The 14,281-nt window shown below is 49.4% G+C and overlaps 1 protein-coding gene across 2 annotated transcripts in view; it reads left to right on the top strand.

Annotated features, from left to right (window-relative positions):
• The window catches only part of LRBA (LPS responsive beige-like anchor protein), a 2,244,423-nt gene that overhangs the window by 253,473 nt on the left and 1,976,669 nt on the right, over positions 1-14,281 (top strand). For both annotated transcript variants that reach the window (XM_078676915.1, XM_078676916.1), the window contains exon 10: positions 5,117-5,314. In XM_078676915.1, coding sequence (XP_078533041.1) covers positions 5,117-5,314 — 198 coding nt within the window. The remainder of the gene's footprint in view (positions 1-5,116; positions 5,315-14,281) is intronic.

Genomic DNA, 14,281 nt, shown 5'->3' with positions numbered 1-14,281 from the left:
GCCGGCTCTTCAAACCGGTCACCTCCTTCCTGCAGCAAAAGGGCATCCAGTACAGCTGGGGCCATCCCTTCCGCCTCGTCTTCAAGATGGAGAATAAGCAGTACCAGCTCCGATCAGTCTCCGAAGCCTGCTCTCTGCTTGGCATAGAGATACCGAAGGAAGAGGCGGAGGCCCGGGGGCCGACGCACGACACCGAGGGTAGGAGGCCACAATGGACCCAACAGCGGCAACGGAGGCGGGTCAGGAAGCCGCAAGCGACGGCAATCGAGGCAGGACAACGCACGGCAGTAGATGCAGTGGCCGCGTACGGCGGCACCGGTCCCCCAGGATGAACGTTCCACGACGCTGCTTGATTTGACCGTCTGCTCTGGCCATTGGGCCGTTGGCGGGAGGACAACTCCCGAACTACACAGTAAGACTACCTTACTTTACCTCCTATTCTTCTTTTCGTCCTTGGAGCATGGGGCATACATTGCAAGTTTGCAGTTGGGGGGGAGGGGGGTGGCGAGTTGGGCAGAGGGGGAGTTCTTGGGAGTTGGGGAAGGAGGGAGGGGGGGGGTTCACGGTCCATGGTCGGCGGGTGGGGTGCTGAGTCGGCTATCAGGGGGGAGGGGGGTGGCAATCCCGGGGGTTGGATGAGTCTGCCAGTCGGTGCGCTGGGCACTGCCCTCATAGCTATTTGTCCATCTTCATCCTGATTGATGGCGTTGGGTGACATTGTTGTTCTCACTCTGAATGTGAGAGGCCTGAATAACCCAGTGAAACGCAAGGCAGTGCTCCTGTTTCTAGAACATTCCAAGGCGGACATCTGCCTCTTGCAAGAAACGCACCTTTTGGCTAGAGATTGCCACCGCCTCCAATTGCCCAAGTTCCCGCAGCAATTCTTCTCCTCTTGCAGCGAGAAGAAGGCCGGAGTGGCTATTCAGATAGCGCGCACTTTTAAGGGCAAGATACTGGGTAAGATAGCGGAGATTAAGGGGCGGTTATTGGTTTATAGGTTCACACTGTGAGACTTGCGCTACACGATTGGCTCGATATACGGGCCGAATGAGGGTCAAGAGAAGTTCCTGCACTCCGCACTTACAGAGGCGACTGCGACACTAGATCGACATATACTGTTAGGGGGGGACTTGAATTTAGTTCTAGATAATTTGCTCGACCGCTCTTGCCAGCGCTTTAGTCAAGTGGGCGCGCTGTCAGCATCTGGTTTGGCCCGCTTGAAAGACCTGGGGCTGGTGGACGCTTGGCGCGAGCTTCATCCGGGTGACACGGAATACACGCACTTCTCAGCAGCGCGTAAAACATATGCACGCCTAGATTACCTGCTTGTCTCCACAGCGGCGCGCACACTGGTCACCAATGCTGAAATCGGCACGGCGTCCCTTTCCGACCACGCCCCAGTCACGGTCACCCTGACAGGGCCGCGGGCACCGCGCTCGGGTAGAGTTTGGCGGCTTCGGGACTCTCTGCTCTACAAGCAAGGTGCGGTTACCAGAATTCAAGGAGCCATAAAAGACTACCTGTCCCACAACAGCAACGGGGACACCGCACTGGCCACTCAGTGGGCCGCGCTCAAGGCCGTACTGAGGGGTGAATTTATATCGATTTCCGCCGCGGAAAACGCGGAACGCCAGGCCAAGAGGGACGAGCTCACCCACAAGACCAGGGAATTAGAGCACATTCACAGGACGGACGGGGGCCCTGAGAATTTGGCGTCAGTTACGAGTTGCCTGGCGGCACTAGACATGGACAGGGCGGAATACGCAGCGTTACGGCTGAAACATGCCTATTACACTGGAGGGGACAGGTGCGGGCGTCTCCTGGCGCATAAACTCCGAACGGTTGCCCAGAAACGGGAGGTTAGAGAACTGAAACGGCAGGACGGCACCAGTGTCACCGGGGATCGAGCAATAGCGGGGGCCTTTAGCGCCTTCTATGCCACTCTATACGGCGCTGACCCACCTGACCCTGAGGCGGAATCTGCCTTTCTCGACAGCATTCCATTGCCTGCCCTGACTCGGGAGCAGGCGGATGCTCTGGAGGGAGACATATGTCCGGAAGAGGTCATCTCAGCGATCTCTTGGCTCAAACTTGGGAAGGCGCCGGGGCCGGATGGCTTCCCGGCGTGCTTCTACAAAACCTTTTGTGTTCAACTTGCACCGCTCTTGGCCAGACTTTTTACTTCGTTTGCGGATGACGGGGCGATCTCCCGGGACCTGCTAGAGGCCTCCATTGCGGTAATAACCAAGCCAGGCAAGGACCCCACCGACTGTGGGGCATACAGGCCCATCTCCCTTTTGAATGTTGACCTTAAGCTCTACACGGGGATCCTCGCCTCCAGACTGGGCCCCTGCGTGGGAGGTCTTATTCATCCGGACCAGTCGGGCTTCATCCCGGAGCACCAGACCTCTGACAACACCAAACGGGCCCTCCATCTTATCGAGAAGGCGGCCCGCACACGGGGCGAATACATGATGCTTGCCATCGATGTAGAGAAGGTCTTCGACAGGGTTCATTGGCCCTATCTGGAGAAGGGGTTGCAGAAGGCAGGTATGGGACCCAAGTTCCGGACTAGGGTTCTGAACTGCTATAAATCCCCCTCGGCCTCGGTTAGAGTTAATGGCTTGTCCTCCCCACGTTTCCAGATTGAAAGGGGCACCAGGCAGGGGTGCCCGCTATCCCCTCTCCTGTTTGCCCTCTACATGGAACCGCTAGCTCAGCTCATTCGATCTAACCAGGAAGTCAAAGGCATCAAATTTGGAGCGGACGTCCACGTCATCAGTCTCTACGCGGACAATGTCTTGCTGTCGCTCGCGGATGCCCGGAATTCTCTTCCCGCTTGCATGGCCGACCTTGATAGGTTCGGTAGCGTGTCGGGCTTCAAAGTCAACCTGACGAAATCAGTGGCCCTTGACCTATCCCTGGCAGCGGACACGCGCGCCTCACTGCAGTCCCAATTTCCACTACAGTGGGCCACGGAGGCGGTCCCATACCTGGGAATCAGATTGGCGGCCTCCCTCCAAAACCACGGTGGACGTTAACTACGATCACCTTCGGCAGAAAGTAAGGCAGGAATTGGGACAATGGAAACACTACCCGCTGTCTTGGTTAGGCAGGGTGGCGGCGATCAAGATGACGATCTTGCCTCAGATCCTCTACATTTTTCGCACTATACCTCTCGCCCCTCCGAAAGGTTGGATCAAAGTGATGCAGTCGGAACTTTCTCGATTTGTTTGGAACGGGAGGAAGCTGCGTATGAAAGCCCAGATCGCGATGCTCGCACCGGAACGGGGAGGGATCGGGATTCCGAATCTCACCGCCTACTTCCAGGCGGCACAACTACGCTTTCTGGCGGAGTGGGTCCAATGGGAGTCCGGGAAGCACTGGTTATTCCAGGACCAGGCGGTGGCGGGGCGCACCCTGCAAGAGATCCCGTTCATGCGCAGGATACACAGGCCCCGTAACCTGTACGCTTCCTACATTACTCGAGTCCCCCTTGAGATCTGGGACCGGGTTGGTCTGGAGCTCGGTCTTACCACCACCATTTCACCTCTCACCCCTCTCCTTGACAGCCCCGACTTCCAGCCGGGGCTGGACGGGAAGGCATTCGAACGATGGAAGTCTGCCGGTTGCCGATCCCTTTGCCACGTGTATGATTCTGAAGGGATAATCTCCTTTCCGCAACTGCGCCAGGACTTCGGCCTCCCGGAGACCGAGCGGCTCCATTATTTCCAAGTCCGGCACTGGGCCCTCAGCAAGACAGTCAGAGCGGATGCAGATCGGCACCTAACGGATTTTGAGTATTGGTTGATCACTCGGAAATCAGACAAGCAGCCAATCTCGGACCTATATAAGATGCTCACACATGAACACGACTACACTTATAGCGCGAGTAGGGCTCGCTGGGAGAGGGAGATGGGGAGGCCCTTAGCGCGTAAGGAGTGGGAGGATATATATTACAGAGCTCGGCACTCTGCGTATCATATGGGGCTCACTGACACACTGACGAAGGTGGTGACCTACTGGTACTACACACCTGAAAGACTATACGAAATGGACAGTAGCAGGGATCCCCTGTGCTGGCGGGGCTGCGGGCAACTAGGCACTCTCACACACACACTATGGGAATGTAGTCTTCTGCAGGAGTACTGGGGTCGTGTTCTGGACGACGTGGACAAGCACTTTGACACCGAAATCCCACGGTTTCCTACCTACGTCATCCCGGGGCTCCCAAATGCGCTGACCTACCCACTGCGATCACGAAGGGGTCGCCTGATAGCGATAGCTCTAGGGTCGGCGATACAAAACATCACAACACATTGGCGCACTACCCATATTCCCACGTATCAGGGTTGGCTCCACCGCCTGTGGATGGTCCTGGGTATGGAACGGCTCTCCCTATATAAAGCGGGGGAAGGGGCAAAGTATGCTGAGCTGTGGCAGCCGTTCTTAGCTCTCCTGTCCTCGGAGTTCGTAGAAGTCACCTGTCCGAGGTATCTCCGCCTGTTGAGATTGACAGACCCAGCCCCGAAAGAAGGGAACAACGTACCTACCCCTACATCGGGGAAATGTTGATGTAGGATCAACTGACTCTAGACTGTGGACCGGGGGGGGGGGCGGAAGGGGTTGGGGGTAGGGGGTTGGATCTGTTGGGGATGGGGGATTGGGGTGGGGTAGGTTGATTCTGGTCGAGGGGGGTGTGGGTGAAAGTTTCAGAGGGTGCTGCAAGACCGAGCTGTGGGGGCGTGCCATACTCTACATGGGCGAGGGTTGGGTTGAACTGGCAAGTGGACTTGGAACTGCCCGGACTACCGTCGCACTGTTTGAAACGCGGCCGGCCCATCATGGGTTGTAGGCGGCTTGCTGTGTATAATCTCGTATTGCGATATACTGCATACTCCCGACCCCTCTGATGAGATCGAGCCCCAGCTCCGGAAGACACGGCTGATTTGACCTCTTGATTGTTGATGCATGTACTGTGTTAATTACTCAATAAAAATATTGAATACTAAAAGCCAGTTAATAAATGTAAGCATTAAAACATTTAGATGTGAAGTAGTGCATTTTGTAGCTAAGTTTCTAATGGATATGTATTTTGTTTGAACTGTGTTTATAGGGCACATTTAAATTCAAGGCCGAAAGTGATCTCTTCCTTGCTGAACATCACAAGCAGTTGTTGTACGATGGCAAGCTCGCTGGCGCCATTGCATTTACTTACAACCCAAGAGCTACAGATGCCCAGCTCTGCCTGGAGTCCTCGCCAAAGGATAATTCTTCAATCTTTGTTCACTCACCACATGCCCTTATGCTGCAGGTATAGTACTCAAACAGTTATGTGATGTAGCAATATGACTGATATTTGGCTTATTGTGGAATGGCTTGCACATTATTGAATAGTAGTGCTCAACAGAAATACCTCTGTTTTTCTTTTACACTTTTTCTGTAATCAGTCTTCTTTGGTCTAGTCTGCCCAGTCAAGGAAAGATTTTCCCATAGCAGATTATCAAAAGATTTTCATGGTATTTGAAACGTTTGTGGTGCTCATGCTGTGCGAAGACATTACCTCAGCCAGCCAGTCTTTTTACACCTGTCTCACTTGACATGTTTAAAAAAAATATTTATTTCAACAATATTTATTGAAATTTTGCATATAGGAAACATATAAATCAAAATGCAATGAAAGAATAAGAAAAAGGTAATGCAAAAGAAGCATACCTACATAAAAGGTGTATCAACGTCCAAAAACATACTTGTGGGTAGAAGGAAATCATATTTGAAATGACATTGATCACTGTGAAATAGTCGAAGAGGGCTTTAGTAAAGTGTATGCACCCAAAAGGCCCACAAAAGATCAGTTGAAAGATCAAGATGGCACCTGAAAGGAATGCAAGTAATACATGTAATGATTTTCAAAACATATCTGGTATGAAGGAGCGAAGTAAAATGCATCATGTACAAGTAATACTGTAGTTATAACGCTGGTCACGATGTGGTTAATTGTAGAGTTTTATTGCCAGACAAGTACTGTGCAGCAGCGGACCGGGAAACAGATCTGCAGAGACAGGCACTTGTCAACATTCAAAGTTAAACATTCTAAAAGGGAATGCCACCAGCGAGCCAAAGGAGGACAAGCACGCTGAAACTATGAAAGGGGAATACTACATTATCCTCTCCTTCATAAACAAGAAAAGAAAAATAAATGGAAAAAGGAAAACAAAGAAAGAGCAAGATAGACAAGAAAAAAAAAACCATTAACGGAACTTGGCAGGAACAAAGCGTTGACGGAAACTTCTGTGTAAGCCAACCGTGCCATGAGAAGAAAGAGGAGGAACAACATTAGAATTCAAAAAGTGAGCAGGAGTATGAACATTGAGATCAGGGACTGGAGTCCGAGCATCGAGATCAGGGACTGGAGTCCGAACATTAAGATCAGGGACTCTGACAACCCTTGACACATTCCACCAAAACGTATTATTAATCCTAACAGCATTGCCACACACTTTATCAATAGGGACAGGCTAGGAGAACTTTGAACTCCCTTTTTTCCTGTGTGTGGGAATCTTAATGCGAACAGAATCACCAACAGCAAAAGTCTGAGAAAGACACCTCTTCCTTGAATCAAAATTTAACTTTTGCCGAGACTGTGCCTGCTTAACATTACATCTCACACGCTCGTCAACATCACTCACAGAATCAAACTTCACCCACCTTGACATCCAACCACGACAAACCTTGGAACAGGGTTTCCTACCACGCAGCAATTCATACGGGGAAACTTGGGTAGTCAAATGAGGAGTGGCGCGATAGAACCAAACCATGGATCTCACAGCGTTCTGTACATTACATTTCTGAGCCAAAGCCCACTGCACACAATTGTTTAGTACCCTATTCATACACTCTAGTAGGCCATTGGCCTGTGGATGGTAAAGAGCACTTCTGGAATGTTCAATTCCACCTTGACGCAGGAATTGGTCAAAATCATTACTAATGAATTGTGACCCGTTGTCACTCACGACAGAAGACGGAAACCCTTCACGAAGAAACAAATCCTTAAAAAAATCAATTACAGCCTTAGAGTTAGGCTCATTGATGAACCGTATTTCTGGCCATTTTGAATAATAATCAATGGCCACGATGGCAAATGTGGAATTGGAAGGAAGCATGTAAAATGGACCAACTAAATCAATCCCAATTTTTTCCCAAGGTCTGCTGGGTAGTTCAACAGGTTGGAGGGGAGGAGTACACACCTTCAACCCCTTTTCAGAATTGGAACACACCACACAATCACCAACAAAAATGTCAACATCCTTATCCATTTGTGGCCACCAGAAATGCTCACGTAATCTCCTCTTGGTGAACGATTTACCGAGATGACCTTCATGCGCACCCAACATCAATCTGGACCTTAAGCTGTCTGGGGGAATTAGTCTATCACCACGAACCAGTAGGCCATCTTCAACAAAAATTTCAGAAGAAACTAGAACAAACGTCTGAAAAGAAAGATGAGCATTTTTCTCTTTGGGCCAACCGTTCCTGACACATCTCATAACTTCACCTAGGAGAGGATCTTTAGACAAATGTTCTCTCCATTCCTTTTCACTTACAGCGCACATATCATCAAGAGCAAGATAGGCGATAAAACAATCCTGGTGGGATAATCAGGTGGTGGCTGCTCCTGTCTCCCACTGGGGTTCTGCGATAGCGAGGGGCAGCATCTACAGCTATTGTACTTTTACTCGGACGGCTCTTGCATGATTTAGATGCAGGCGCTGAGCATTTTTTAATAACTGCTAATTTGCACATCAATACTTTGTATTTTAAAATTTGCACTGTCAGAGCAGCTCCTACCTTCCCTGTGTGGCCTCCCCTGCCCCGGTCCCCCGCGGCTGTTGGTGCCGATTGTGTGGAGGGCGGGCGCCATTTTGGGTGTATCCTTAAGCGCGGTCGGACCCAAGGTAGCGGTCCAGCTGTTCGGGGGTGCACGCCATAAAACGTGCATGTGTCCTCGTGCGCGCAGCGGACGAGCGCAGTTGGCGCGCCAAATGCGCGCCTAAGGTAAGCCCGTCTGCGCCCGTCCGCGCCTCGGCAGCGCACAGGGCCAGGATTGCGGGCCACGACACAGCGAGAGTCGGGTCTTAAAGGATCTCCTATGACCGGGAGACACTACTAAGACTAGACCAGGTCTCCTGTTGTCCGATCCGAGAGTGGGAGGTTCTCAATGACAGGCTGAGGATTTGTCCCTCATGTCACTTTCACTTTCACATGAACCAGCTTGACCCCCTCCCACCCTCTACACTGAAATCCAACATTCGTGCGGCTCTTATTAATGCACGATCAATGGTAAAACATGCGGTCGATGTTTATGAGCTGATTGTTGACGAACAATTGGATCTTTTATTTGTGACAGAGACTTGGCTGAATGATTCCTGTTCCCCAGTGATCGAACTAGCAATCCCTAGGGGGTATAAGATAGTCAGGGTTGACCGACAGTCAGGTAGAGGGGGTGGTGTTTCTATTGTGTTTAGAGAAATGTGGACGCTTACCAAGGAACTCACGGGGGAATTTCTGGAGGAAGAAGCATTGGAGTTCTCATTGACTATTTCTCCGCACTTCACTCTGGGAGGGGTATTGGTCTACCGTCCCCCGGGCCCGCCCTGCACCTTTCTGAAATCCCTCAACGAGGTCATTTCCTCACGTGTCCTTCGGTTCTCCAGGTTCCTATTGCTAGGGGACTTTAATATCCACCTGGAGAACCCGCTGGCCCCAGGGACAAGAGACCTGTCAGATCTCTGCAACCTGACCTATATGATCCAGCGGGTCCCGAATGCCACCCATAAATGTGGGCATCTACTAGATCCAATATATTCCAACTTTGAGCTTAATGCATCAGCTCCCAGGCCTGTCACTTGGTCGGATCACTTTTTGATCTGTTTTTCATGGAATACTGGTAGCTCCTATTTGCAGTTTGGGAAGGCCGCTGGGCAGTATCCTAAGAAGATCAACATTTCGGCCCTGTCCAGAGCATTACTCCTTACGCCTCCAGATGAGGCTGCGGATCTGGATGGAGCGGTGGAGGAGTTTTCGAACTGGATTAGCCAGGCCGTTAGCTCTCTCCCCCAGTCCTCCACGAAATGCCGCACATGGAGCTCTCCTTCTCAGCCATGGTTTACTGATGCCCTCAAATCTCTGAAACTGGGATGTAAAAAACTAGAGCGGGGATGGTGCCGGGAGTACTGCCCCCATGCTAAGGTCACTTTCCGTGCCGCCCAACGAGAGTACTATGCTGCCATTAAAGAAGCCAAAGGCAACTATTTTGAAGATAGGATCTCTAAAGCTAAGAACAACAGCAGAGAAATCTTCGCCATTGTCCGCACTTTCCTGTCTCCTGCTGCTGAACTTTCCTCTCCCCCTGTCTCCTCCCAATGGTGTGATGAACTGTCTACTTATTTCGTCGCCATGATCCAAAAGATACAAGACAGTCTTAGGACCACCCCCCTAGCACAATGTCCTCCATCTTCACCATTCACCCCTTGCACCACCGTTCCTAAACAATTCTTCACGCATTTCATTTCAGCAGAGGATGTCTTAGCCATTCTCAAATCTTTAAAATCTGGTTCACCCACAGACCCCTGCCCTGCCAGGGTCCTGAGTGGGGTGGGGGAGATAGTCTATCCGGTGGTTGTTAGGCTGGTCAATAACTCATTGAACTCAGGAAGAGTGCCCTTGCAATGGAAGCACGCTAAACTCCTCCCTCTCCTTAACAAACCTTCAGCGGATCCCACACTTCTCTCCAATTATTGCCTGATTTCCCTTCTTCCGGCTTTGGCTAAGGTATGTGAAAAAGTGGCTTTTAAACAACTGGAGAGAATTGTGGAATCCTCGGGTGCGCTTCAGGACATCCTTTAGCACCGAGACAGCGCTAGTGGAGATTACGGAGGCTATTAGGGAGTGCCTTGATGTGGGCGGCAGGGCGGCTCTGATTTTGCTCGACCTCTCTGCCGCCTTCGATACGGTACCCCACCTCCAGCTCCTCTCGCGCCTGTCTGATATTGGCATTTCTGGCACAGTTTGGGAATGGGTTAAATCCTTCCTGGATAACCGTACCCAACAGGTGTGGATGCCCCCCTTCTCTTCATCAGAAAGTAGTGGCCACTGGGGTTCCTCAGGGGTCCACATTGAGCCCTCTTCTGTTCAATGCCTACCTTACCCCCCTGATCTATTTGGCGGAGAAGTTGGGGGCTAAAATTATGGCCTATGCCGATGACACCCAGCTTCTCTTCACGTGGAAGGGGGATGACCTCCATATTGAGACGGCCCATCGGTGTCTCTCTTCGGTGTTTTCGTGGCTAGCTCAGGCTAGCCTGAAGTGCAACGAGGAGAAATCGGAGGTGCTTCTCTACGGCCACTTCCCTCCTGCTTTTAGAGAGTCCCTCTGGCCTCCAGGGTTTCCCTGTCCCACGGGAGATTGTGGAGACGCAAAAAATCTGGGAGTCTGGTTTGGAGACGATCTAGGCTTCCATGAGCAGATCAAGAAACTGTCAGGGGTTTGCTTTGGCACACTCAAGGCCCTGAGGAGATTCTTTCCCTTGCTTCCCCGCTCTGCTAGGGAGACGGTGGCCAGGGCTCTTATATTATCTCGCCTAGATTATGCCAACGCCCTGTACCTAGGCATCCCAGGGTATCTCCTGGGAAAGCTGCAGGTCATCCAGAATGCAGCAGTGAGGCTTTTATTCAACATCCCGAAGCGACTTAGCATCCGTAAGCAGCTGAGCAACCTGCACTGGTTGCCCGTTGCTCATCGTGTGCAGTTTAAAGCTCTGACCATGACACACAAGGCACTACACGGCTCGGGCCCTGCCTATATCAGTGCCAAGTTTGCCTTTTACGCTCCCAGCCGACCCCTGCGCTCAGCTCTGCAAAGACGGCTGGTGATTCCCAGATTCATACGAGCACGTACTGGCGGGCTGTCTTTTATGATCAAGGCTGCCACTCTATGGAATGCTCTCCCTGATGATCTTAGGCACATTAAGGAACTGTCCACTTTCAAAAAACAGCTAAAAACTCATCTGTTTAAACAATCCTTCTAGCCTTTGCTGCCTCCCACTGTTATTGTTTCCCCACGCGCCAGGATACTCTTGAGTAGCTGTGCGCGCTATAAATATCTTTATAACATAACATAACATAACTTCATCATCTTCACATCAACATCATCCTCCAGCTCAATAGGGTGCCTAGAAAAGTAATCAGCCCGGGCATTCTTGTTCCCAGGAATGTATGTGATCTCAAAATCAAATTGTAACAGCTTGGTGGACAGCCGTGCAATCCTGGGAGTATGATCTCTAGGATGATCACCAGAAAGAATAGCCACCAACGGGCTATGGTCCGTGCGTAGAATGAAATGTGTCCCCCAAACATATGGGCTAAACTTCCGTATTGCCCACCAACATGCCAACAACTCCCTTTCAATAACAGCGAAATTCATTTCTGACCCACGCAAGACTCTAGAAGCAAAACCTAAAGTATTCTCAACTCCATTGACAATCTGAGTGAGCAATGCGGCTAGTCCAACACCACTAGCATCTACAGTGATGGTGCAAATGGCACCAGGAACAAAAGCTTTGAGAATTTTGGGACCCACTAACTCATTCTTAATACCCACAAAAACAGACTCACACTGATCATTCCAGCAGAAAGGGCCATTTTTTTTAACATATTGGTGAGAGGTTGCATCTTTGAGGCATAATCTTGTATAAAACGAGAGTAAAATTCAGACAACCCAATGAACGATTTCAGGCCAACTTTGTCCTTGGGAGAAGGGCAATCAACAATGGCCTTAACAAGACCAGGTCTTGGTTCGACACCCTGATCTGAAATGATATGACCAAGATGCTCCACCTTCTGAACCCTGAAGACGCACTTGCTTTTCTTTAGAACAACTCCAGCATCACGTAAAACCTCCAATACACAAAAAACAATTTCGTCATGCAACTCACAAGTCTCACCATGAATCAAAACATCATCCTGAAAAACGAGGACACCTTTGATGTCCTTTAATAAATTGGACATTACTCTTTGGAAAACTGCTGCCGCAGAGGCAAGACCAAAGGGCATGCGGCAGTACTGAAAAGAACCAATAGGAGATACAAAAGCAGTAAGATGCCTAGAAGAAGGATCAAGCACTATATGGTGATAGGCTGAGGTTAAGTCCAATTTACTAAACCACTTAGAACCATTAGTGAAAGACAAGAGGTCAGAAATCTTGGGCAGGCGATGTGAATCAATCCAGATGTTCTTGTTAAGGCTACGCAAATCGACACAGACGCGCAGCTCACCATTTTTCTTCTTCGCGACAACTAAGGGAGATAACCAGATGGAAGACTCTATGGGCTCGATAATCCCTTTATTACACAAATCATTAAGTTCCTGTTCCAACTGTTCCCTAACACTAAAAGGGACATTCCTCAGTCTATGCTGAACCGGAACAGCATTGTCTTTTACTTTGATGAGATGAGAGAACCCTTTTACCTGTCCAAGTTTGTCACTAAAAACGGAAGGAAAACGATCAGTCAACAACTCGGTAAAATCACCAGAGCGGAGAATGGAAACTTGATCTTTCGTGCCAGGCCTCAACACCATCTTGAAAAGACCCTGGTGAAACCACCCTAAGATGTTCAAACCTTTGATGGCTACATAGATCTTCCCAAAAATCTTCCGTCCTCTAAAACTAAGTGAATCTTCAAAATATCCAGCAAGCTCAATGGTTTTTCCCTCATAGGAAACTGGAGACCTATCGGGTGGATGCAAATCTCTATTTCCCCAAACTTCATTAAACCTTTCCAGGGTAAGCATGGTAATTCTGGCATCAGAATCAACTAACAGGCGAACGCATTTGCAACCAATCTCCACATCAACGTAAGGATCAACACATTCTGTACACTCACTAACAGAAGAATCCAAATCGCCAACTACCACAACCATATCCCTCAAATCATCCTGGATGTTACTCAAATCCTCATCTTTGGAAGACAAAGAAACATTTGCTACCGGAGGAATGGCATTGTTAATCTGTTTGAAATCCTTAGAGGATGTAGAGTTTCTCTTCACATTCTGACACACCTTGGCGAGGTGACCCACCTTACCACAAACTCTACAAACCACATTTCTTGCAGGACAAGGCCGACCAAACCTAAAATGGGGATAGTTGCTACACTTGAAACAACATATATTAGATTGTTTGAAAAACATATTCTCTGTTCGTGAACTATAAAAGTTCTTAGACTCCTTGGCTCTCACCACACACACAGCCTCCTCTTTAGAACGCAAAGAAGAGGAAGAAGATTTCTCATCAATCTCCTTCACAGAAATCTTGGAAAGTTCAATGCTTTTGGCAACACGAATAGTTTCCTCCAACGTTGGGTTACCTAAAGAGAGCAACTTTTGCTGTATGGCTTTGTCAGTGCACTTGCAAATTGTATTGGTCTCTTATGAGTTGGTCTCTAAACGACAATCCGTGCTTAAAATACGAAGCGCAGAAATGAAATCATCCACTTTCTCACCAAACCTCTGTTCACGTTTAAAAAATGTGTGCCTCTCAACAACAATACTGGGCTGAATATCAAATCTTAATTTTAACATCTTAACTATCTCCACATACTCATCGATTTCCTCTTCCTGGGCAGTACGCACCAAGGGGGGTATATGCTTATAAATAGACCTCCCTTCATACCCCAAAACATTTAATAAAAGACATTTCTTCCTCTCAGCCCTGTACCGTGAACCACCAATTGCGCCAATATAAGCGATAAAGGCATCGTACCATTTTTTCCACGCATTTGGGAGCTCCCCAGGCATTTCCAATAAGGATGGAGGAGGTGAAACTGACTGCATAGTTAACACGTACAATTGGCGAGAAGGATGACTAAAACAACATTTAAATTTTGTTGAAAACACCACCAGCAAGATAAGAATAGAAGGAGAAAACAAAAAAACTTGACTAAAGAACAAACACTTGATTGAGTCTCTCGCATGAAGATCTTTCACCGACAGGTGTGCGTGTCACCACAGACAAACACTTGAAGAGGATACTCCAACACTGTCACCAGCACCAATCTGCACAGTACCTATTAGACGAACACCCACTTCTGTGATGAGGGTGTGCGCATTACCGATGCGCAGGAGACTCCAAATACACGTTGCTTCCATGTTCATGCGACAGGTCCCCTTTACAATGTCGTAAGACTGGAGCTTCTGTGACCTCCTAGACGGACACGCACTTTTGCGA

The sequence above is a fragment of the Lissotriton helveticus genome, chromosome 2_1 (genome assembly GCF_964261635.1).
Source record: "Lissotriton helveticus chromosome 2_1, aLisHel1.1, whole genome shotgun sequence".
Lineage (NCBI taxonomy): Eukaryota > Metazoa > Chordata > Amphibia > Caudata > Salamandridae > Lissotriton > Lissotriton helveticus.
Note: the sequence above shows the minus strand (reverse complement) of the source record. Positions and strands in the feature narration are given on the sequence as shown.